This window comes from Podarcis pityusensis, assembly GCF_964106645.2.
Source record: "Podarcis pityusensis genome assembly, chromosome: 12".
NCBI lineage: Eukaryota > Metazoa > Chordata > Lepidosauria > Squamata > Lacertidae > Podarcis > Podarcis pityusensis.
Window position 1 is genome coordinate 46,310,567 of NC_138037.1, and position 26,135 is coordinate 46,336,701.

Below are 26,135 nucleotides of genomic sequence, written 5' to 3' on the forward strand. Positions count from 1 at the left end.
TCCGAGTCGAGAGTGGATTTCATGCTCTTTATTCAGCTCATAGTGGTGAGGAGGAATGAAAGTCCCACCAAAGTATCTGCTTTATATACATCATTTACACAATGGGCTGCATGTGATTGGCTAATTCCGGAATTCTCCTGTAGGCCAATCAGGTTGTGGATTCACTTCCATCTGGAGCTGGATTGGGTGGCTCCTGCAGACCAATCATACTGCTGCATTCTGAATCCTATTGTTCTAGGACCAATCAGACTGCTGCATTTTGGATCCTATTGTTTTAGGACCAATCAGACTGCTGCATTTTGGATCCAATTGTTCTAGGACCAATCAGACTGCTGCATTTTGGATCCTATTCAACTCAGTACATAACACAGTCTGAATCTGAACAGTTGCTAAATCTACATTTTGATTTCCCTAAATGCAAACTGGGACCAAGCGGAATTAAAAGTCTGCTTGGTGGGGGATTTTGATCACTTGGGGGGGAATCATGGCTTGGGGGGGAATCATAGAGTTGGAAGGGACAACAAAGATCATCTAGTCCAACCCCCTGAAATGCAGGAATCTTTCTTCAACCACAGGGCTCAAACCCATGACCCTGAAATTAAGAGTCTCGTGCTGTCCCTACTGAGCTATCCCAGGAGCTTCCCTTTTGCTTTGTATGTTTAAATGGCTTTATATGTCTTCTAAAAGTCCGGAGACTCTGCCTGAGATTTCTATGACAAGCATATCACACAAGATTACTGAGTTGTACTTCTTTTTCTTTTGGGGTTCTAGGGAGAACGAGGAATTCCTGGATCACATGGACCAAAGGGCAGCTCAGGACGAAGGGTAAAGATAATTATATATTTTAACTGTCTGTTGGCAAAAGGCACTAGGGATGTTCAAACTTCTTTACATTCAACGAAGGTACGACCTGTGTACCAGTGGACTCAGATAAGTTGAGCTGCATTCTTACTTGTATATTTATTCACATGCAACACCCAACAAATGTACAGTCCATGTACCTGTGCACACAATTGTTGAGCTGCACAAATAAATAAGTGTTTGTTGTTTCACACAAACACTTGTAGATGTGTAGAGATAACTTGCACCTCTGTGTACGGTTGCCTTGCCTATAAGGCAGAGCCTCTGAACTGTTGGAAATGGCTCTGAACTGTCTAATGACCAAGGCCCCATTCGTACTATACCATAAACTCCAATAGTTCTCTGAGGTGGAAGACTTCCTATTCCACCACCGACATCATCATTTTACTATTCATACCCCACCCACTTGACTGGGTTGCCCCAGCCACTCTGGGTGGCTTCCAAGTTATATAAAAACATAATACAACATTAAACATTTTTTAAAAAACTTTTCTATACAGGGCTACCTTCAGATGGCTCTGGGATTGGATAACTCCATACCCTTTGACATTTCTCTGATGAAAATAGGGACTTGCTAAGGAAAAGTTGGACATTCTGGGATTAAATCAGAAACTGGGACAGCTTCTTTAAATCCGAAACTGTTTCTGGAAAATAGGGACACTTGGAGGGTCTGCTATATGTTCAAAGCACTATCATATGCTTTAAACAGTGATGACTCCCCTCAAAGAATCCTGGGAACTGTAGATTTCTTAGGACACACCTATTTCCTTTAACAAGCGGCAGGTTCGAGAGTTACCTGGGAAGAGGGTTTGACAGTTAAGCCATTCTAAGAACTGTAACTCTGCAAGGGTGGTAGAGGTCACCTAGCAACGGTTAGCACCCTAAACAAACGAGTTTCAGGATTGTTTGGTGGAAGCCATGACCATTACTGTGTTATCGTACAGCTTTAAACATCTACTGCAGATAGGACCTAAGTTTGGAATATATATCTAATTCACAGGAAAGGAACTGATGTTAGTCAGCATTTCTTCTGCCCAGTCAGTGGCCCTCATCATTCTGAAATAAGGCCCGACGAGGTAAAGATTGCATTTGATAAGGTGAGGTGGTACATAACATTTTAACTGCTGTTTGTCATTTTTTCCCCCGGATGAAGGGTAGAAAAGGCCCCAGAGGAGAGCCTGGTGAGCATGGAGAGCTTGGTGTAAGAGGAGACAATGTGAGTAATGATGGCTGCTGTTATTATTTTTTAATCAAAAATCCACACATTTTTTGATTTATACCCAACCTTTCTCACAGAACTAGCTGCTTCCAGTTCTGGCTTTGCAGCTCTTAACAGCCCTTCCCTCACCCCAAATTTTGTTGTGGCTGAACTTACAAAAAATGTAAGAAGGGGTCTGCAGGATCAGGCTGAAAGGCCTATCAAGTCCAGCATCTGATTCTCATAGTGGCCAACCAGAGGCTGTGCTTTGAGAAGACCCATTTCGCCTTGTTAGAAGTTACAAGAAAGTGGACACGATCTGCTGTTCTACTATTGGCACAGAACACAAATACATTTCTAAAAGGGATATGACATGGACATTATTTTAGATTTAAAATGTTTTTCAACCTCTCTGACCTCTTTGTCTTATGAAACTTATCTCCAATCATCAAGTCATCCGCTCAGATTGCTCACTTGAGTTCATTGCCGGATGATTCCTTTCATTTTTTCAGGGAAAGATTTTTGATTGCAGGCCTATATTTCAACTTAAAATGAATGTTGATGTCGGTCACCCCCCCCAGCTATGCTAGCATAGCATAGGTCACTGGTAACACTTAAGTGTGTATTTGTTCATTTCAGGGGGTTCCTGGAATTGACAACAATGCCTTTGGTCCAGCTGGTGCAAAAGGAATCATGGGACGGCAGGTATCCAGACATCTAGAAATCGTTAAGAACAAACTAATGTGTATATTTAGAAATATCTGAAAAGAGAAGGCGTCATTTTTGCAAGATTGAATGTTGATAGCTTCTTTCATTGAAACAGGGATTTATTTATTCATTCACTAATATTTATTAATATTTATCTTGGGGGCAAAAACCCCACCAAAGTCTTGCCAGCTTGGATCCAGTTGACCTATTTTGCAACCTTAATCCTGATTACTGGAGAGGGAAGAGACACATGAACGCTGTGGATTTTGGCAGATCATTGGGGCCCAATGAAGACAAATGGGAGAAGACGCCTCCAACAATGTGCTTAGTTTGAACTAGACTCGTCTCTATTGTTCTGTTCCATCAAAGTAGATACGATTTAGATACTCTGATTCAATTGGCTACGGTGAAACTGCTTACAAAGCAATGCCGTACCGCAACTATTCGGATGAGTATGTTTGCCTTGAATTACATGTCAGTGTTCATCGCACATGTCTGGAATATGTCAAAGGCACAAATGTAATTTAGTAATCTCACTGTGTTCTGCAGGGGGACCCGGGAACTGATGGCGTGCAAGGCGAGCCAGGCGAGAAGGGTGCAAATGTAAGAGCAGCTGTAATAGAGAAGATGTAAATGCATAAAGGAAATGCTATGGCTCAGTTTACAGGGGACAAACTACTTCAAAAAAACAAAAAACCCAGAACAGAACCCCCTAAGATTATGTTGCAATCCTGTACACTCTTTTCTGCAACTAAGCTGTCAGGTGTGGAGAGTATGACTTCACAGACAAGAATTAACGAGCACTTTCTATTTTATAGTCCTTTGTATTCAATCATCTGACTGCAAGCAAAAATCCACATCTCTCCACAAGGAGAGATAGGACCCACAAGCTACTATAACTCCTCCCCTTCCATCTCCCGCAACATCCTGGGCGCCAACGGGAAGTTCCTCCTCTCTGCTTTCTTTGTTCTCTAATACGGATGGACCTCCTAGTTCTTGGGGAGGGGGGTCCCCCACACTCTGTAATGACATCTCTGCTGGCTGTTCCCTCCCTTCTGTTTCTCAGTCCATTATCTCGTAGCTAGGTAACTCCTGTCTAAGCTGCTCAGTGTTTGTGTCTCCCTCTGCTTCTGAAACCGCTGGAAATAGGGAGGGTGAATCTCCCCCGCTCCTCCGCATCAAAGAGGAGCTGATCTGCCTGAGAATGCATTTCCCAATCCTCTGTTTCAGACCATTCCCTGACATAAGCCCCGTTGAATTGCTTTTGAATCAATTACGCATGGGCTTGTGCTGTAAGCGATAGGTAAAGGTAAAGGGACCCCTGACCATTAGGTCCAGTCGTGACCGACTCTGGGGTTGCAGCGCTCATCTCGCTTTATTGGCCGAGGGAGCCGGCGTACAGCTTCTGGGTCATGTGGCCAGCATGACTAAGCCGCTTCTGGCAAACCAGAGCAGCGCATGGAAACGCCGGTTTCCTTCCCGACGGAGTGGTACCTATTTATCTATTTGCACTTTGACGTGCTTTTGAACTGCTAGGTTGGCAGGAGCAGGGACCGAGCAACGGGAGCTCACCCCATTGTGGGGATTCGAACCACCGACCTTCTGATCGGCAAGCCCTAGGCTTTGTGGTTTAACCCACAGCGCCACCCGTGTCCAAGCCATAGGTAATTGGGCCCAAATGCTACCCAGCATTGGTAGGCTGAGTTTATCAGAAAGTTGCCAACTCGTGGCCTACTGCAACCTGAGGCCTTTCACTGCTCATCTTAGACACTTTAGGAAATGGTTCTCTTTCATCTGCTGGTGACTTTCCCCCCCCCATATGAACTAATTTAGCTTCACTGCAAACTGGCTAGCCGGTTTTAACTCCTGGTGGTTTAAAATGCAGGGCTGATTGACAAAACACCTCCAAGTTAGCAGAGGTAGCGATCGTCCCATTGCGGAAGCTGGAGCAGCTGACTAGCCTCTTCATTGACTTAGAAGGGTCCAATGTAAGATGAATATTTCCCATAGGTAATATTCTACAGTTACGGTGGCCATGCTTTACAGAGAATAGTCCTCCACTTGAAGGAGTCCCCTATTTGAAGGGCTGCCTGGTCCAAATCTGGTTTAAAGAACCATAATGAGGGAGAGCAGGAGCTACCCATCAACAGCACCTGGACAGCAGATTGGCCACCCATGCTTGTCACCTACTGGCAGTCTTCCCCGTTAAAGAAGTTCAGTGCATCTCAGTTTAAATAATAGTAACTGGGGCATATTCAGCGCTTCTGTTAGTGCATCAGACTTCTGCTTGTGCAACAGAATTTTCCCTCCTCTCCTCTGTGCCCTGCTCCTTGGGCACCCTCAAAATCTTCTCCAGGGAGCTGGAAGACCCTCTGGAGCAGATTTTGCGGGTATGCAGGGCAAGGAGAGGAAAGGAAAATCCTTCTGCATGAGTGATTCTCTGTGCTTGCAAAGTTAGATACATATAACTTGGCATTTGCAAATGGTAATGCAAATGTATGTCATTTATTGCCCTCTTTTTTGGTGGTGGTGGTGGGGAAATGCATTTCTTCTTTTTGGATGATGTATAAGTGGACATATAAAGTGCCATTCTTTAAAGCTTGTTTTAAAAGCTGTTTCCTCCCCTTTCGTTTAGGGTCCCAATGGCCGCAGAGGTCGTCCTGGCTTAGAGGTCAGTAGCCACTGCACTCACATAATGCTGAATGTCTTATTATTAGCTTTTGCCCCTTATTCCTGGAACCGATGCAGAAACTGGCATTGCCATTCTGAATAGTGATGACTTGTGTTCCCTTCCTGTTCTGAAGCTGGAACTTCCTTGACTTGCGGAGCTAGATATCGAAAGGAGAGCTGTGCCTTTCATGAAAACAAGGGCATTGTTCTTGATAATCCAGTGGCCCAACCGATCAGTAGAAATTGATCATGAAGACCGGAAGGACCACAGTTTGAAACATGCAGCAGTTTGAAAACTGCTGTTTCAAGATCTGAGTTTGTGGTTAATTCTTAATCCTGGCTTAGGCTTCATGGCATTTCTCAAATCCTCATCTAAGCTCGTGCATTATTATTTTTTTAAATGTAAAAGGTAAAGGGACCCCTGACTATTAGGTCCAGTCATGGCCGACTCTGGGGTTACAGTGCTCATCTCGCTTTATTGGCCGAGGGAGCCAGCGTACAGCTTTCGGGTCATGTGGCCAGCATGACTAAGCCGCTTCTGGCGAACCAGAGCAGCGCACGGAAACGCCGTTTACCTTCCCGCCGGAGCGGTACCTATTTGTCTACTTGCACTTTGACGTGCTTTTGAACTGCTAGGTTGGCAGGAGCAGGGACCGAGCAACAGGAATTCACCCCGTCATGGGGATTCGAACCTCCTACCTTCTGATCGGCAAGTCCTAGGCTCTGTGGTTTAACCCACAATGCCACCCGCGTCCCTTTTTTAAATGTAGAACTGTTCAAAATATCTCCCTCCCTATATATAGCAAATGCATGGAGGGGGTAGCAAGAGGAGTGTCTGCTAGCAAACCTCTGATGGCCGCATGTCTTCTGATGCTGCTCCCCAGTGTCTGTGTGCTGAGTCGAACATCACATGCTATGCGAATGCAGCTGAACCAGGCTAACCAGCATTTGCCAACATTTGGTTCACTGGGCGGATGTCAAGGATGGGTCTGGGAAGTGTGTGGATATCGGGTGCTCTTGCTGCCCCCTCTATGCCTTGGCTATAGATGTGAGCAGCTCTTGCAAACTGGGGCGTAGAGTGGGAGGGTGCCGGGGGGCTGTGGCCCAGGGTGCACAATTTTTGAGTAGGCATGAATCGGGCGACCCCACCATGGCCTGGCCTGGTGCTAATCTCCACTCATCAAGGGCTGCGTTGACTGGCCGTGCTCTCCCCTGCATGGAGAGGAAGGCAGCTCAACGCTGCCCTGTTTTGCTCTGATAGGAGTGGGGTTACTCCAGCGGTCTTGCCGGTGAGGCCTGGGCTGGCATTCCCCTACCCACCAAAATTGTGCTCATCCCGGGTGCCAGCAACTGATGCTACACCACTGTTTGCAAACAAGCCATGAAGCTGGATGGGTGGCCTTGAGCCACTCACTACATTTCAGCCTAACTTACCGTATTTTTCACCCCATAGGGCGCACCGGCCCATAGGGCGCACCTAGATTTTTTGGGGGGAAATCAAGGAAATTTTTTTTATTTCCCCCCCGCAGCCATCCCCAAGCTAGAAGTGGGAGACGGAGCACTCCATTTCCCTCTTCTGCCTCCCTTCAGGGACAGCCTCCCTCGCCTCCGTGGGGCAGCGGCTTGCCCCGTTGTCCCCTGAGCTTGTGGGGCTGGCAGTGGAGAGAAGCTTGCTCCAAACCAGGTCGGGGAATAGCGGGATGGCGGTGCTCCGCCTCCCCGCTGTCCCCCAAGCTTGTGGGGCACCAACCCCTCTCGCTCTCCAGGCTTCAGTGAAAGCCTGCATTCGCCCCATAGGACGCACACACATTTCCCCTTCATTTTTGGAGGGGAAAAAGTGCGTCCTATAAGGCGAAAAATACGGTACTTGGCAGGGCTGTTATGAGACCCTCTGATCTCCTTGGGCTGAATGAAGTGGAATAAATCACCATTTGAAACTTTTGTTCCAAAGACAGCCTGTCACTGACTAGCAGTTCCTCAGGAGTTTTGACCAGTCTGCCTACGTGGATCAGCATGCAGTTATCATTCAGCCTTTGCATTTCTTTTGCTTTTGTGATACGTTTCTTGATTCAAATGCACCAAAACGCATATAAGAATGTGCATTTTAGATAAACACCTATATGCCAGAAAGGGTGTTGTTGTTTAGTCGTTTAGTCGTGTCCGACTCTTTGTGACTCCATGGACCAGAGCACACCAGGCACTCCTGTCTTCCACTGCCTCCCGCAGTTTGGTCAAACTCATGCTGGTAGCTTCGAGAACACTGTCCAACCATCTCGTCCTCTGTTGTCCCCTTCTCCTTGTGCCCTCCATCTTTCCCAACACCAGGGTCTTTTCCAGGGAGTCTACTCTTCTCATGAGGTGTCCAAAGTATTGGAGCCTCAGCTTCAGGATCTGTCCTTCCAGTGAGCACTCAGGGCTGATTTCCTTCAGAATGGATAGGTTTGATCTTCTTGCAGTCCATGGGACTCTCAATAGTCTCTTCCAGCACCATAATTCAAAAGCATCAATTCTTCAGCGATCAGCCTTCTTTATGGTTCAGCTCTCACTTCCATACATCACTACTGGGAAAACCAGTACAGTTTTAGGGTAAAATGCCCTAAAATGCTTTTGCAGAACGATGTGGAAACGGGGTGTAAAAGATGAATGAATGCAGGTGACATTGACAAAAATAAAACAAATCCCTCTCTTCCTAAGCTCTATTGCTTTTAAGCTATGCTTACAGGTTTGCTGGGCCTTTTGGCTGGTCCCTGTTGCAAATGGAATGCTAGACTGAATAATCATTGGGTCTGCTCCAGCCAGACTCATCTTACGTTCTTCATTTCTGCAGTGGGATGAAGGGAGTTTGGCCTCAAAATGAAATGTCGCTTGCCCAAAGTTTACACATCTCTTACACACCTGCTTCTGCCAACTTTACAACACCAGCTTCTTTGTAAGATGTTTTCTTTGCAGTGTCAATTTTACTTTGGAGCCGTAGAGGGCCCTGCAGGCTTTGGCTTTTACCTGAATTTACTTCTCTCCATCCTGCCACAAACACACGTTTAAATTGTCACAGCAGACCGCTTTTCTGTCCAAAGTTGAGCATTACTCAGCAATGCTTTCTTTATTTCCTTACAAACCCCATGCCGGTTAATGATTGCCTTAGGTGTCAATAAATGTTTTCTCGGATTACAGCTCCTCCTGGTAATTTTTCTTTTGTCACCAAACTAAAGCTTTGGAAACAGCTCCCATCATTTTTGCTCGAGGGATTCAGGCAAAAAGTGCCAGTTGAACTACCTGATGTTTCGAAAGCTGGTAATTATGGGTCTGTTTGCTTTGCTTTTTCCATCTCTTTGTCAGAAAGGAAAAATTAGACCAAAGGGGTCGGCTGCATCCTTCTCCATGATACTTAAGTACCTTCATTTACATCCCTAATGCTCAACCCATGATGAACGTATGAACACTCTTTTAGCAATAGAGGGCCCATCATCTGTTAAGCCTGGCACCCTGCATGGTTGGGCAGCCCTAGTCCCCCAGGTTTGTTAACACCTGTCCTCATCTCTCCAGGCCATGCAGTTTGGATCCGCCATTTAGTTTTACCACAATGCCTAGGAGTGGTGCTTCGTTGGGGACACTTTGGGAAGTTAAAATGGCAGCAATGGATGGTAGCAATGCCACTACACATGAGTCAGCTGGGGCCACCAACTCTGCGGAGGAGACAAGTACTTATTTATGGACATATTTATAATTATCAACTTTAGTCAAAATATAACAATGCAGGATACAACATATAAGAGTAAAATAAACCAAAGTATCCATAAAAACTTCAAAAAAAATAACAAAAAGTCATATTGCAAAACAATACTGTCTAAACAATATAGTTTTCAATAGTGGCATGTTGTTGCTGTTTTGTTGTCGAGGTTGTGGTTGACTGTGCGTGAGATCAAGTTTCTGCTAGTTATTATCTGGGCAGAAACTGCATTTCATTCACTCTCACAGAATGCCGCAGGTCAGAAACGCGTGTCTCCTTTAGTACTTTTCTCTTCTCTTTGACAGGGCCTAAAAGGAAACGAAGGTGACCAAGGTCTTCCTGGTGAAATGGGGCTACAAGGAAACCAGGTAATATAAATCTGTGTTCTGTTGCTGTCTTGTCAAAGCTGAATTCTGCATATTGTAGTGACTGACTCTCTGCAGGTTGTGATTTGAAACAGCTAGGATTTGTTTCCAGTAGCCATTGTGTATTGAAGCGGTTGCATCAACAGGCCAGAGCCACTAAAATAAGGCTGCATCTGGGGCTTGGTCAACATGCATCAAAAACCTATTGTATTCTGTCAGGGAACTGCCATCGGCTAAGGGGGGAGAGGGGAAAAGCCAGATGGATTACAGAGACGCCCCAAAGATCGTGGGAAGCAGCTCCTCCTCAGCAGAGGAGAGTAACCACGCCTCCAGTGGAGAGGAGCTTCAGGGCTCAGAGGAGGCGAGGCAGTGCCAGGACACCTTGCCTGGGCAAAGCGGGGAGGGGAGAGGTCCTCCGTTACCCACACCCTCCTTGTGCAGTAAGCTTTCGCTCCGAGAGGGGAGGCGCAGACTGGGCGTCAAGAAACTACCGTATTTTTCGCTTTATAAGACGCACCAGACCACAAGACGCACCTAGTTTTGGGAGGAGGAAAACAAGGGGGGAAATATTCTGAATCTCAGAAGCCAGAACAGCAAGAGGGATCGCTACGCAGTGAAAGCAGCAATCCCTCTTGCTGTTCTGGCTTCTGGGACAGCTGCGCAGCCTGCATTCGCTCCATAAGACGCACACACATTTCCCCTTACTTTTTAGGAGGGAAAAAGTGAGTCTTATAGAGCAAAAAATACGGTACTTTGCTGGGGAAGGTTTAAGGACCGCCCACTCATGGATACTGCCAGTGAATGAGCCAGCCACGGGAGAATGGTGCTCTGGACAGATAAAGTTTATTTTGGCATCAAAAGCAAGGCTTCACAGCCGAGCAGGGAGGCATTTGCCGGCTTACTCTCAAGCAACCCCTTGGAACCCTAACATATTCCTTTGTCTCCTGTGTCATTCAGGGTACACCAGGTTTACGAGGAATACCAGGACCTAGAGGACTCCAAGGCTTTCCAGGACCCCAAGTATGTCTTAAAATGATATGTCTTACTTCGTCAGTCTTTTTAAGTCCATAGGAACATTTGCAAAATGGAGGAACTGTTGCGGGTACCACAGACATAACCAGTCGCACAGGACTACCTATTCTGCTGTTGGCTTCAAGAGAAACTTCTTGCAAGCCTAATTTCAGCAGGGAGAGGAGGAGACCGTGTTTTCCCCAACCGAAGGCCTCTCGCCTCTTATACATCCCCCAGATATTTCTGTGCACAAGTATTTTGTTCCTAGTCACGGGTTTTGTAGTCTGTACTTTACAACTGTAGTAGAGCATCTTGACTTTGCTTATGCACTGTATCATGGGTTTTTAATTTTGATCAATGCAAAAGTATGTAGAGTGCTACTGAGCCTGAATTTTGCTCGTGTTCATTGATGATGGCGCCCAACTCACTGGGTTGCCCCTGCCACTCTGGGCGGCTTCCAATGATTTATATGTGCGTTTCAGCCAATGCGTGTTTAAATTTGCAAGCTGCTTCTAGGGTCATTTGCAGAAATCCCTGTTCCTAGTCTTCCCCTTTCCTCCAACCAGACTTCTGAATCATGTCAGCTCCCCGCATCTCCAAAGCTTTCCTCTGAAATGACTTTCTCACTGCTACTTACTCTGAACAAGTAAAATCCCTCCAAATACAACTTTGGGGCCTCACGTTGCCTATTCATCCGTTCAGCTGCATTCTATCATAAGATGCGGACTGACGCTTTAAAAAGAAATAAATGCCTTTAGTGTATATATGTCTACAGTTCTATGATTCTGTGTCTGCCCTTTCTTCCGTAGTAGTTGAACAGACGTCATTCAGGACTGCTGAAACCTGGATGGGATTATAGAGAAAACACAAAACCTATTTAACTGGCTGCCAATGATTGCTGTGGTTTTCTTAATGTGACTTTCGATATGTGTTTCTGATTGGAGGGTAGTCAAGGAATCGATGGCGCGCCTGGCTCCATAGGGAAAGAAGGACCTAGAGGTCAAAAGGTAAGAACTGGTTTCAACAGTACCTTTTTGTGTTTCGACAAAGTGCCTGAACACGTTTCTTCCGAAGTAAAACGCAGCCTTCGTTTTGTCCAGTATAAAGAACAGCTCTATGTAGCAATTGAGCAGGGCTGTAAATATTTTTGTACTTTTATACTCGGTACAAAATGTATCTGGAGCTGGTCCTTTGGAACATGCGAGTCCACTTTTGTATCAACTTCACTGGCTGCTGCCTATTTGTCTTGCAGTTCAAAGCACTAGTTAACCCCTTGCTGAATGGCTTAAATCAGGGGCCGTTAACTTTTCAGGGCTGGTGGGCACATATGGAATTTTGAGAAAATTCTGTGGGCCCCAGTCACAAAATGGCCGCTGTGGGATGTGTGGCGTATCACAAAACGGTGGCTGTTAGGAAGAAGAAGAAGAAGAGGAGGAGGAGGAGGAGGAGTTTGGACTTGATATTCCGCCTTTCACTCCCTTTAAGGAGTCTCAAAGCGGCTCACAATCTCCTTTCCCTTCCTCCCCCACAACAAACACTCGGTGAGGTGAGTGAGGCTGAGAGACTTCAGAGAAGTGTGACTAGCCCAAGGTCACCCAGCAGCTGCATGCGGAGGAGCGGGGAAGCGAACCTGGTTCACCAGATTACGAGTCCACCACTCTTAACCACGCTGGCATTGGGAGCATTGTATGACGCAAAATGTCAGAGCAGAAAAAGAAACAGTAACACAGAACAGTATGGGAAGGCTCCCTGTTATGCCAATAAAGGCTTAATGAATGAATGAAAGAAAAAAGTCACTACCACACCACACTGGCATGGGTGGGCACCCTTGTGCCCGTGTGTGCCAGGCTGGCAACCCCTGCCTTAAATGACTTGGGAGAAGGTCAGAATACTTAAAAGGGCTGCCATCTTCTCCTAAGATCAGCAGAAGAGGACGTGTGTGTGTGTGTGTGTGTGTGTGTGTGCTGCCACTCTGTTGGCTTTGCCTGGCATTGGTGGCACCTACTGTTTACCTCCCTGTCTCCTGCCCTGTTCAGTCCCCTGCTCAAACTCACTAAAATTCTCTGGAATGAAAAAGCTGTTGGTTGCTATCTTTACTTCAAATGGCTCGCCGAGTTGTGGAGTTCATGATGGTGATCATCCATATCTAACATGGGGGGGGGGTATTTTAAAATAAAATAAAATATCTCTTACAGATAGTCTATTATTTGGTACCATCTGCCATCTAAAATAAGTTAGGGTTGCCATATGTCCAGTTTTTCCTGGGATGCCAAACAGTAAAATTAGTACACAGAGGAAAATTTTGAAAAATCAGGAAAATGTCTGGGGTTTTCCAAACAGAACCAGGAAGCTCAACAACCTTTGGGGCGATTCCCCCCCCCCCAAAAAAAATGTGTCGAGATTTCTACTACTTGAAATGTGGCAACTCTAAATAAGTTCCATAGACTTCTCTGGCCTGGCCTTTTCCTCATGGGGAAACCTGAGGCTTAGTTTTTCTATAGGTGGGTACTAGGATGAGGTGCTAACATGCCCCTTCACACATGTCTGAACATTTCACCCAAAGCTTCATCAACTGTAATGGTAACCAGGGTTTCATATAATCAGCAGTCTGTCAGGGAGAAGGTTAAGCTAGAAGCCTTCTGTCTGAAATCTAGTTTTCTATGTAAAGGGGATTATTTTGTCTGGAGGAGCTATCCATTATGGAAGCCCCCCACTTTCAGTCTGTGGCAGTACAGACAGTCCTGAGTTTGCTGCCTCATTGAGAGCAAGACTATAGACACCAAAACAATAAAATTGGTCTGTACTATTGGTCCGTATTTAATGGTTAATCTCTGTTTTGTACTGTGTGAAAGGGAGAACATGGTGATCTTGGAGAAAAAGGCCTACAGGGGCTACCTGGACCAAGAGGCTTGACGGTGAGTTTTGCCTTTCTGATTCTGAGTCTTGACGTTTGTGACTGAATTTCTCTCCGCCTCTGAAAAAGAACGGTTGCTCCATTTGATTTTCCTTCATCCTTTTTCTTCGTCTGCTGGAAAATCGTGTGTCTGTCCATCTTTCTGTCTGTTCCCTACACATCTGGAAACCTCTTGAGATATCACTGGCAAACATGGCATGACGGTTCCCAAGATGGAGGAGCTTTAAAAAAAATAAATCCATCAGCTGCCATCTTGAATCCAGATGGCAGACCGAAACATTATAAACCGCACCAATTTGGACACTTCTAAAGATATTGCTGCCAGATTTGGCACAATGGTTCACAAGAGTAAAACTGCAACAAGTAACTTGTCCTGTAGAAGATGTGCCAAGGATACAGTTTGTGGGTTTCTTGCCAAGATGCCAGTCATTTCTTCTCAGCAGCGCTGGATTTATGTATAGGCTGAAGCCTGGGGCCTCTAAATCTAGGGGGCCTTGCCAGCCTGCCCGCTCCCCAGTGGGCAGTCTCCCCTCTCCCAAAATTGCAAACCCAAGACTTCATGCGAGGGCAGGGCAACTCAGTCCTCTGAATCTAGGAGGCCTCACCAGCTTGATCTCTCCCCAGTGCCACAGTCTCCCCTCTCCCAAAATTGTAAACCCAAGACTTCATGCAAGGTCAGGGAAACTCAGGCCCAGAAACTATGAGACTTAGGGCTATCCAGTGGGGCCAAATTTGAAGCAGTGGGGTGCAACTTGAATTTGTTTTTGTAGGGCCCCAGTTCACAGCCAAAGTCTGCAAAATCTTATAGATATAAATAAAATCCATCTAGATTGCCCTGGTGCGGGGGGCCCCTTAGGAGCGGCACGCAGGGCCCAATTTGGCTAAATTGCTCCAATTGCATTAAGGTCAGCCCTGATGAGACTGTGCAGGGGTTGGACTGACAAGCCCTGCACCTTCTAGGTCCCTGGTGTCACTATTCAGAGTACAGACTCAAGGACTTGTTATGGAAATAAAGGGGGGCACTTATTGGAAATCAGTTTTGTCACCTCCCCCCCAAACCCCGGGATGATGAGCCCAGCCACTTTTTATTCACAGTTGCATAAGTACTACACTACAGCATGGCCATAAACCTGTAGGTTCAACCGCTGAAATATACACCCAATATGTAGCAATGGAGATTTATGTTACTTCTTTATGCTTTATGTGTTTTATGAATGGACTCTGTATTTTGTGAATTACCTAAGAGCCACCAATAGGGAGCTCTAGAATCTGACAGATAACCAACTGGGTTGTACCAAGCGGCGACCCCTGTTGCTGAAAGCAGGTAACCAGCAGGAAACGCTTCAGCTCAGCCTTAGCACTGTTAACTGAACACCCCCTGCTGTGCAGATAATGGAGAAAGCTCGTAAATTGTATCCCTTCCGGCATCCTGGCCAACTCTATTACACTGGTGTAAACCCTGGTGCACCAGAAGCCCAGAATAGCAGCAAATAAAATCCGCTTATACGTCAGTGACTGATAAGACTTGTCAACCTGTTCTTCCAAAGCCTTCCTATAAAGATCCAAAATACTGGCCAAAAGAGAGCAGGTCTGGGAAGAGTGAGGGATACAATGGGCACCACCAGTGAAAAGCCCCTGCTCCATGTAGCTCCTGTCCTGTCATTTGATAGGGTGCCCACTTGCCCTCCTTCTTGACATGGAATGCTCTCTATTGGAGTCTCCCGGTCCAGTACAAAGACCATAAGAAGAGAGAGCAGGGACCTTGAAATCCCCAGCAGCTGTTAATCAAGCAAGCAAGCACACAGGTCATCTTTGTCACAGTCAGGACTTGTTTTTGTACAATCTTGTTTGTCCCCAGTAACCAAAATTATATTATCAACATATACAAGCAGAGAAGTTGTTTTTCTTCATTTGGAAGGAATCATACAAAACAAGGGGGCACTAAGAAAGAAAAGTTCCAGGATAGCAACAGAAATGAAACTAAAAATGCTTTTGCATTTTCAGAACTACCCAGCAATATCAAGTTATAGGAAAACTGGTGCTATTAACATTAACCCTAATTGGTTAATTGATTTGGCAACTTCCATGCACATGACGTCTGATGCTAATTCCCCCCCAAAGAGTTAAATGAGATTCAGGTGAGGCTCATATGCCTTGTCAATCCCAGCAGGTATATAACAGGAAGTCCCGGCCTGCCCAGGCCGATTTGTTTCGTCCGGTCTACTTTGAATAGAACTTAGCTGAATGCAATCCTCACTCTGTCTAATGGTAGGGCCAGCCCTAAAAGTCTTTTAAAAAACATTCTTTTGATTTTTCTATTCCTTGCAGGGGCTAGATGGTGACAATGGCTATGGTATACAAGGACAAAAAGGAGCAAAGGTGAGAGCCATGCTGTGAAGTTTCAGTCGCAGTGAACTATCACTCTTCAGCAGGGGTGGGGAACGTGTGGCCCTACAGATATTTTTGGACTAAACTCCCATAATCCTTGCGCATTAGCAGTACTGGCTGGGGTTCATGCAAGTTAGAGTCCAGCAACATCTGTAGGGTAACAGCTTCACCATCCCTGCTATACAGTGACAACCACTAACAGCAGGCAGTGCAATCTTTTAGGATGTCTCTTATGGAAACCTCATTAAAAGAAAACGAGGGTGCCCTTGCACAGATTTCTTTAGTTGCTGTTGGGCTTGTGCAGATGTTCCTGGTGGATTGTGCCTCCAATATTATATGGATTTATTGAGCACTGTTGAATAGACTCATAGAATCATTGAATTGTAGACTTGGAAGGGGCCACAAAGATCACCTGGTTCTGCAATGCAGGAATCTTTTGCCCAATGTGGGTCTTGAACCCACAACCCTGAGATTAAGAGTCCCGTGCTCTACCGGCCGAGCTAAAGCACACATTGGGGATGTAATCATTCTCATTTTGTTTTGAAAACACAGCCCATGCTTGCCAGCCAGTCTGTTAAAAGTGCCCCTGATCACACTTGCACCCATACATGGATGTATGTCACCACTGTGAGCAGTTTCCAAAATCTTGGGTCTGTTTGCCTGCTTGGGTGTGGGAATCCTAATCTTTGTTAATGCAGGAATGCTTATTAATTTACTGGTAGGGATCAGAGAAGCATGCTTGTAGTGACTGTGTGCCAAAAGGGTCAGGAGCCGAACAAAGCAACGCTTACATCCAAGTCGTTATGCTTTGGTAAGCCCAGCTCAGTGATGGATTTGGTGCCCTGTGTGAGGTCAAAATCCTGGAGCTCTCCCGCCTGCTGGGAAAGTGCTAAGTAGGCTTTGGGAAGGAGGTGGGAGGGCTCTAGGATCCTACCAGAGCCTCATGCCTCCTTCCCAAAGCCCAATGCCTTGCTTTCTGGGCTTTGAGACAGAGCTCAGGGCCCAATGCGTGCACACCACTCGCAGAGCCCTAAATCGCCCCATTCTCAGAAGAAAGGGCAGCCAATTCGTAGCACAGTTTGCTTCCTTTGTCATGCTGGCTCATGTTCTGGCTTTGCATAGTCACATGCAGAGTGAAGCTTTATGAACCAAAGTGCCAAGAGGCCTCCTTTGGATGAGAGTGAGGCAGAGCACATTGGTAACGTTCCATTTTTAATTGTGGACAGCACAACGCCACAAGCGCAACCCATTCCATAACTGACAAGGGACCCATGTTGCTGAGATCATATAACAAAATAGATTCCGTTCTATATATTAGAAGCCAGTATAAATGTTTGTTTTGTTGCATTACCTGGAGATCTGGATATTTGTCTGCCGATTTTTTCTAGTGTCCAAAACAAACAGTGGAATGGAATGCAACACTCAACACTTCCAATGCATGATAAATAGTTGAGATTGGGAAAGAAGCACGACAATCTTTCCTGTATCAAGTATAGTATTCTGGAGTCTGACGGTCGTCCAAAAACTACAGAGGGAGATGTATAAGAACTAACTTCATGGAAAGTTAGTTCTTCTGGTTGAATATGGAAGGATGTTTTGGCAGCTTCTGCCTTCTGGAAGAAGGTACAGGGTTATAAAGACTAGGACTAGCCACCTGATAAACAGTATCTATCCAAATGCGATTTTGGTTTTAAACGCAGTGTAAGGTATGCAATATGGGACGCGGGTGGCGCTGTGGGTTAAACCACAGAGCCTAGGACTGGCCGATCAGAAGGTTGGTGGTTCGAATCCCCACGATGGAGTGAGCTCCCGTTGCTCAGTCCCTGCTCCTGCCAACCTAGTAGTTCGAAAGCACATCAAAGTGCAAGTAGATAAATAGGTACTGCTCCGGCAGAAAGGTAAACGGTGTTTCCGTGAGCTGCTCTGGTTTGCCAGAAGCAGCTTAGTCATGCTGGCCACATGACCCAGAAGCTGTACTCCGGCTCCCTCGGCCAGTAAAGCGAGATGAGCACCGCAACCCCAGAGTCGGTCACAACTGGACCTAATGGTCAGGGGTCCCTTTACCTTTAAGGTATTCAACTATGGGGTATCAGAGTTTTTAGGGGCTAACCAGGCTGGGATAGCTGGGATAACAGGCTTGTGGGTTTTTGAATGTCTGATGTAGATTTTTCCAATTTTGTTGTTCTGTATGGGACAATGACAATAAAGATTAGCATATCGTAGGGTGAATGGATCCTACGGGCTTTATTGTGACCAGCTCAGGATTCACTCTCCTGCTCTGTCTTTAACTTGCTTCTTGATGCTGCATCAGTGGCATAGCGTGGGGTGCCAGTGCCCGGGGAAGGAAGGAAGGGAACAGACAGTGTATGCATGTGCATTCAACTGCCTAAAGCATCTGCGTTACCCAGGAGATCGCAGCCGTAGAGATAAGAAGAGTTGTTCTGTTGTCTGGCAAGGTCATTTCCTGTTTTGCATGGAGAAGCTGTTTTCAACAGAGCCCAGTGCTGGAAGCAGTTAGCTGTATTAAGGCAGCACCGGGTACTGAAATTGCGTGACCCCAACAAATTTTGTGCCCAGGGCAACCTCCCTCCACACTTCACCACTGTGGTGCATTAATGATTTTGACAGTGCACTAATCTGCACCTCCATTATTGCATTATTCTACCTCTCATTTGATGCCAGAGTAACTCACCTGGGCGACTGTTGTAATGTCATAGTCTGTGACATTTTCATATCTCCACCCTATTCAGACATTATTCTCCATGTGATTAGGATCATATGAAGGAAGAGGAGCCTTACCCACTATACAGTACCAGCAGATCAGGTTTCTTAAGCTGATGATTAACTTTTCTAATGAAGCAGATAACTGCAGTACTGTTGGAGTGGCCATGAGATGTAAGAAAAGCTGCCTGGGATATGACACCAGACACATTCAATGACACATTCAACTTGGCTTTACTCAGAGTATACCCATTGAAATGAATGAACATGACTATGTATGGCCCATTCATTTCAATGGGCTTGCCCTCAGTAAAACTATATAACATATATAGTTGCATTTGCATTTATAAACAATTAAAATAGTTGCACATGTAAAGCAATACAACACACACTCCAATACAGATACAAAATTGTAAATGTGTTTAATCTAAAAGAAAAGAAAATAGAGCTATTCTTTTTAAAACAACAGCAAAGAAAAGGTTGTGAAATGGCCAGCAAGGAAGTCACATGAGATCAAAGTTTTGTTTCTGTTTCTTTAATTCCAGGGGCAGCCTGGATTTCCTGGAAACCCTGGATTGCAGGTATTGCTTATACTCCTACAGTGACTCATTTATGTTTCCTGTATGGGTTGTTTTGATGCGGGTAGCGCTGTGGTCTAAACCACCAATCCTCTTGGGCTTGCCATTCAGAAGGTCGGCGGTTCGAATCCCTACAACAGAGTGAGTTCCCGTTGCTCTGTCCCAGCTTCTGCCAACCTAGCAGTTTGAAAGCGGGCCAGTGCAAGTAGATAAATAGATACCACTGTGGCAGGAAGCTAAATGGCGTTTCCGTGCGCTCTGGTTTCCGTCACGGTGTTCCATTGCACCAGAAGCGGTTTAGTCATGCTGGCTACATGACCCGGAAAGATGTCTGTGGACAAAAGCCAGCTCCCTTGGCCTGAAAGTGAGATGAGCGCCGCAACCCCAGAGTCGCCTTTGAATGGACTTAACCGTCCAGGAGTCCTTTACCTTTTGAGTGGTATGTTCCTTATTTTCATAGTCTTTAACTAGATGTGTTGATTTGGGCCATGGTTTGGGGCAGAGGGAGTCTTAACACTTGACCTTGCACCACAGCCTTGGTCCAGTTCGGAAGCCACAAAATGGCTAAACGCATACCCTTTTTCTCCTCTTCAGCACATAGCAACTTTGGGATGGCGACAGGATAATGCACTCCCCACTGGTATAAAACCTTCTAGTGAAGAAGCAGCTCTGATCTTTGGACACATTAAGCTAGATTTGGGGTGGTGACACCCTGGACAGAAACAGGACCCTTGTTGTTGAATTAATCCTTACGTATTTAATACAATTGAATGGATTATTGTTTAGACATGAATGTTGCTTTGGAATATTGCGATAGTTGCTATGTTTTGTTATATTGATTATTCTCATAATTAGGACAAAATACATATTCATTATCAATAAAGTTTTTTCATTCTCTGTTAGCTGCTTTGGGTTTCCCTCAGGAAGGAAAATGAGGTTATGGGCAATAAATGAAAGGAACCCATTGGACTAGGGCTGCCATAAAAGGACAAAGGCATGCCACTCACAATGGCTTCGATCCAAATTAACTTTCTTTTCGTGCAAGGAAAGGATAAGCAATCCAAACAGGAGCTCTTAGCTGCAAAACTCTACTTCTGATTCCTTTCTAGGGTGAAGATGGAGATCCAGGCATTCCTGGAGATAAAGGTGCCAAAGGAATTAGGGGACAACGGGTGAGGATGATAAATGATCCTAAGCGGTTTGATATGTGAGAGAGGGGAGTTCTCTTTATAACGGTTCTTAAAACTCCTGATGGTTTCTTTCAGATGCCTTAAGCTAGAATCCAGTTGCCGCAATTTGTGACAGTCTAATAATGCCTCAGAGCTGTGTGAAAATGGCCACTCAAAATCCCGCCCTGCCCCCTTACTGTGGGAATTTGCTGGATATTCTCTGGACTTATTCAACATTTCGAGGGCACTGAAAAAGAAAAAGGAAATGTTTCTGTGCACCGCAGATCATTTAAAAATATTATTAGGGAAAAACCAGTAGAATATCTGTTTTAATTGACAATATACTGTAGATCCCAAGTTATTTCTGGGAAACCCAGCCAGATGGGCGGGGTATAAATTATTATTATTATTATTATTATTATTATTATTATTTCAAATTAAAAGCACATCATACATGAAAAGTACATTAAACAAGGTAACTGAAACCTAAGCAAAACATGTTGGGTTTAAAAGAAAAGAAAGTTTTCAGGTCCCCAATCCATGCACGTTTTACTTGGGAGGAAGCCCCATTGAACTTGGTTGGGATTTACTTCCGAGTAACAGTGGCAATTTTAATCTGAAATCTTAAACACTGTACTGCACCCAGAGCTCAGAAACTGCTTGTGTTTATGAAATTCCTTGTCGCAAAATGCGCCTAGAACAATGGGAGTTTCGAACACTGAGAAAAAAGAAATGGTAGGAGCAGGCTCCAAGCTCATTTGCTATCTTTAGCAATATTAAAATGTGAAATAATATTGAATCCACAGCTGCCTAACTTTATTCACAGTCAGAGAACTGGGGGGAGGAAGGCATTTCACTGGGACCTGAAATTTCATTTCAAGGGAGCTGAAATTATCCAAGAGTTTGGAAGGAACCTAAAAAATGAAACTTTCAAAAAAATTGAATTTTCAGCCAACCCAAAAAACCTCCAAACCTTTTGTTTTCACTTATGAAGCCTGAAACAAGTTGTGTTATTTTAATGGGGCCTTTGCATTTTTTAAAGGGCCGTGGTGGAACACCAGGAGCAGTTGGTGATCCAGGACGCTGGGGAGAACCTGGAAGAATGGTAAAAGAAATACAGATTAATATTGAACTGTGAAACCAAATATAGCTGAAAATACATTATCAAATTATATTTTCTGGATCAGGCTTATATAAACATAAATATGGCTATGAGTTTCATCTGCAAAATCAACAGCACAGTATAGAAGTAGCTCAGTGTTGAATTCAAATTATGCTTTCCTTTTCAAAATTGCTCCATATACGTGTGAAAGAATCTGGGGTGGGGGAAGGAATGATTTTGAGTTCAATCTAGAATCTTGATTTGTTGCTGTCGTTTAGTCGTTTAGTTGTGTCTGAATCTTTGTGACTCCATGGACCAGAGCACGCCAGGCACTCCTGTCTTCCACTGCCTCCCGCAGTTTGGTCAAACTCATGCTGGTAGCTTCGAGAACACTGTCCAACCATCTCGTCCTCTGTCGTCCCCTTCTCCTTGTGCCCTCCATCTTTCCCAACATCAGGGTCTTTTCCAGGGAGTCTTCTCTTCTCATGAGGTGGCCAAAGTATTGGAGCCTCAGCTTCAGGATCTGTCCTTCCAGTGAGCACTCAGGGCTGATTTCCTTTAGAATGGAGAGGTTTGATCTTCTTGCAGTCCATGGGACTCTCAAGAGTCTCCTCCAGCACCATAATTCAAAAGCATCAATTCTTTGGCGATTAGCCTTCTTTATGGTCCAGCTCTCACTTCCACACATCACTACTGGGAAAACCATAGCTTTAACTATACAGACCTTTGTTGGCAAGGTGATGTCTCTGCTTTTTAAGATGCTGTCTAGGTTTGTCAGCAACAGCAAACTGTGGATATACAGTGGTACCTCGCAAGACGAATGCCTCGCAAGACGAATGCCTCGCAAGACGAAAGAGTTTTCCGTTTTTTGAGTCGTTCCGCAAGACGAATTTCCCTATGGGCTTGCTTCGCAAGACGAAACGTCTTGCGAGTTCTTGCGAGTTTGTTTCCTTTTTCTTAAAGCTGCTAAGCCGTTAATAGCCGCTAAGCCGTTAATAGCCGCTAAGCCGCTAATAGCCGCTAAGCCGCTAATAGCCGTGCTTCGCAAGACGAAAAAACCGCAAGACGAAGAGACTCGCGGAACGGATTAATTTCGTCTTGCGAGGCACCACTGTACACAGAAATCCATTTATTCTGAACTGAACATTCTCTGCCATGGACTGCATCATTCTACCCGAGGGGTAGGGCATTGTTCCCCACAGAATTAGGATGTGTGGGAAAATATACTAAGTATTGCCTGCTTCTGTGCTCCCTGAAGGAATACCAGCATTGCAAGCTGAAGGAAGCATTACAAGCTGATCATGTTGGAGAATCATGATCACTTAGGGAATATGGCCCAGTTTGCATGTAACGCTAAGCCAAAACATGACTTAGAAAACATGGATTCTCAGGGAAAGAACTTTGCTCCTTCTCTGCTTCTCTTAGCTGGTGAGCCAAGTCACCGTTTAACTTTGTATTATGTCCAAACCTGAGCTCATTGTCTGTCCCCCAGACAAACCGTAAGAGGTAAAGGTTCATAGAATGAACCTTGGCTGGAGCCAGATAAGCCAAGAATTGGGTTTTTACTAGGGATGAGGGATGATTTGATTTCCATCTTAAAGGCAAATTTGCCTTCACTTTTCCAATGCAATAGGTGAGATCAAACACAGTCATCCATTGAAATTTACATGTCTTCCTGCTTTCTTCGTACAAGTAATGTGTTCAAAAACTAGGCTTGCCATATATTGAATATTTTGTTGAGCTTTTTTCGGGGGAAGGGCAGGCAAAGTTGGGGTTTTTTTAATAGCTTTTTTAAAGCTTTTTTTTGGGGGGGGGGAATTCTCCAAAAAACCCAACTCTTCCGATATGGGCTGCCATATACCCGAGTTTCCCCAGACATTTTAACTGCTTCAGGTTATGCCCATTAAGGCATATATTAATGAAAATAACATACAGAAATGCATTATACTAAAGGGAAATTACATACAAATATGTGTATATTAAGCAAAATACATATATTAGGAGAAATCACACAAAAATACTGATGAATCTTCATGAAGACTTTAAAAAAAAAAGTAATTGTAAACTGATTTGAAAATGTGGAGAACACAATTTAAGATCGGGAAAATGAGAAACGGAAATCGACATATTCACCCATCCCTACTTTGGGCGTAAGGCTAAGCAGAGAAAAACAGCTGCAATCTTCTTCTTGAGAACCCACATGTTTGTTTGTTTGTGGTTTGGCTTAGCATGATAAAAAATTGTAGAATTGTAGAGTTGGAAGGGACAATGAGGATCATCTAGTCTGTGCAGTGCAGGAGCCTTTTTACCCAACATGGGATTCGAACCCACGACTACGAGTTTGAGTCTCATGCTCCACCAACTTATGCAAACCAGGAAAATGTATGAAACTCCCCCCCCCCACACACATCATATCGGGGTGTGTTCATCAGCATGTGTGTATGTATTTATGTACAAGTGTATACAGAAATGGGGGAAGAGGGTAATTTGATTTCCTAAACGTATACCTACTTTTTTCAGGGTCGTAAAGGACAAAAAGGCGAACGAGCAATGACGGTATGCGAGAAGCTACTTCCTCACACCTGATACACCAGGAACTTATCAACCAGTAAATGGAAATATACATAGAATTGTGTTCTTAACGGCCGAGCTTCAAAATTCTTCCTTGCTAAAGGAAAGGGCAACAAATGATCAGTGAAGCAGTCATTGGGTGGCGAGTTCCCGCCTCCCACCAGTAGAAATAAACACACAAGACACCGATATTTAGGTTAATGGGCTAAAATTGGCCACAACTTTATTGGTTACAGGTGATGAGTGGTATTGGCTTAGGCATTGGTCCTAATTGACAGTCTGGCTGCCTGAAGGCCAGGAAGGGTTAACACCAGCAGGGGGAGCCCTGCTGATGCACGTCAACTAGGCACGCCCCTGGGGTCACCGCTCAGGGGCGTGCCTTGGGTCCTGGCTTCCATAGGCTTCGGACGGGGCCACGCCCCCCGGAATCCTTTACCGGACTACCCTTCACTAACCGGGGGAAGTGATGGCGCTTCTCCCCCCATTCATCTATATAACAATACCCCTATCAATGCCTAACCGAGGAAGTTGTGACGATTTGCTACGAGGTAGGCGAAAAAACCAAATGGCTGGCGCCAATTTGCCTAGTGGAAAATTCCTACCAGGCCCCTTAACGGCGACCAACCGAGGTCCATAGCAAGGTCAAAGGAGAAACCTTGAAGGGTGGGAGGGTGGGTAATTCACCCAGCTGAGCGGCGGCCAAAGAGGAAGATCCTCTGCTGCGCATGCCTTAAATGCGGCAAGCCACACCCCTGAGCCAGCCGATTGGCTGGCCAGGGGGATGACGCGGCAAAGGATTCCCCTGATCGCGCGGGGCTGGGAGCCAGCCTCCGCGCGAGTGTTGGGGGCGTGACGCCTGCAACACCACCTCCTCCCGAGATCGGAAGTGGCTTTGGATGGGAGAAGTGGGAAATCTGGGCTGAAACATGGAACCTGGTACAGTTCCAACTAATGTCTGCCACCGTAGAGCTTCATTTTTTGACAGCTTGGTGGTTATTGATTATATCAGGTTAATTTAATTGCCTTTTATTTATTTATTACATGCTGTTTTAGGATTGTTGTACGCAGCCTTCTGATGCCCACATGGCAACTGACATTTCATTGACAGTAAATAAAATTTGCCGTAGCTGTTAAAAATGAGAGCTGTATTTTAGAATGGGCTGCAGCCTTATGCATACTCACCTGGGACTAAATTCCATTGAACTCACTGTGATTTAGGCATGCCTAGCATTGCACCATTGACCACACTGGTTTTCCCCCCTTATCTACAGCCTTGTGAACTTGTAAACTTCACCAGAGGAAACTGCCGTAAGTAATGACCTCCTTTTAGTACTAAAGACTAGCAGAGGGCCTTGCCAATCTGATAGTTGTAATTTGACGCAGGTTGTGTGCACTAAATGTTTAGGGAAGTTTTTAATGTGTGACATTTTAATGTATTTTTAATCTTTGTTGGAAGCCGCCCAGAGTGGCTGGGGAAACCCAGCCAGATGGGCAGGGTAAAAATAAGAAATTGTTATTGTTGTTGTTGTTATTATTATTATTATTATTATTATTATTATTAAATAGATTTGTTTCTCCATCCTTTGGGGGATTTCTTTAAAAGTGAACCCCTTTCCTGTCAAATGAGCTTACTTTCAAAAGCTGTGGTGTCCAAAAGAAGACAGGATTATTGCACCTTTAATAAAGGTAAAGGGACCCCTGACCATTAGGTCCAGTCGTGACCGACTCTGGGGTTGCGGCGCTCATCTCGCTTTATTGGCTGAGGGAGACGGCGTACAGCTTCCGGGGCATGTGGGCAGCATGACTAAGCCGCTTCTGGCAAACCAGAGCAGCACACGGAAACGCCGTTTACCTTCCCGCCGGAGCAGTACCTATTTATCTACTTGCACTTTGACGTGCTTTTGAACTGCTAGGTTGGCAGGAGCAGGGACCGAGCAACGAGAGCGCACCTCGTCGCGGGGATTCGAACCACCGACCTTCTGATCGGCAAGTCCTAGGCTCTGTGGTTTAACCCACAGCACCACCTGTGTCCCTTTAATAGTTGTCTGGAAAAGGTATCTCAGCAGGTTTAACTTTTTCATGGACACTACTGTTAAAGGTGGAAGAATCCTGTCTCTCTTTTGCATCTGCCCTTGGTTAGGAGTGTAAATGG

General features: G+C 45.2%; 1 protein-coding gene and 1 long non-coding RNA gene across 4 annotated transcripts in view; one reads left to right on the forward strand and one right to left on the reverse strand.

Annotated features, from left to right (window-relative positions):
• Nucleotides 1–26,135, forward strand: part of LOC308459336 (collagen alpha-4(VI) chain-like) — a 97,368-nt gene that overhangs the window by 53,713 nt on the left and 17,520 nt on the right. For both annotated transcript variants that reach the window (XM_080974527.1, XM_080974526.1), the window contains 15 exons: nt 772–825; nt 2,015–2,077; nt 2,699–2,764; nt 3,317–3,370; nt 5,403–5,438; nt 9,470–9,532; nt 10,487–10,549; nt 11,485–11,547; nt 13,393–13,455; nt 15,783–15,833; nt 19,109–19,144; nt 20,251–20,313; nt 21,353–21,415; nt 23,933–23,968; nt 25,255–25,291. In XM_080974527.1, the coding sequence (XP_080830653.1) occupies nt 772–825; nt 2,015–2,077; nt 2,699–2,764; nt 3,317–3,370; nt 5,403–5,438; nt 9,470–9,532; nt 10,487–10,549; nt 11,485–11,547; nt 13,393–13,455; nt 15,783–15,833; nt 19,109–19,144; nt 20,251–20,313; nt 21,353–21,415; nt 23,933–23,968; nt 25,255–25,291 (811 nt within the window). The remainder of the gene's footprint in view (nt 1–771; nt 826–2,014; nt 2,078–2,698; nt 2,765–3,316; nt 3,371–5,402; nt 5,439–9,469; nt 9,533–10,486; nt 10,550–11,484; nt 11,548–13,392; nt 13,456–15,782; nt 15,834–19,108; nt 19,145–20,250; nt 20,314–21,352; nt 21,416–23,932; nt 23,969–25,254; nt 25,292–26,135) is intronic.
• Nucleotides 20,882–26,135, reverse strand: part of LOC308459590 — a 38,755-nt gene continuing 33,501 nt past the window's right edge. For both annotated transcript variants that reach the window (XR_013978194.1, XR_013978195.1), the window contains one exon: nt 20,882–21,404. This is a non-coding gene — a long non-coding RNA (uncharacterized lncRNA). The remainder of the gene's footprint in view (nt 21,405–26,135) is intronic.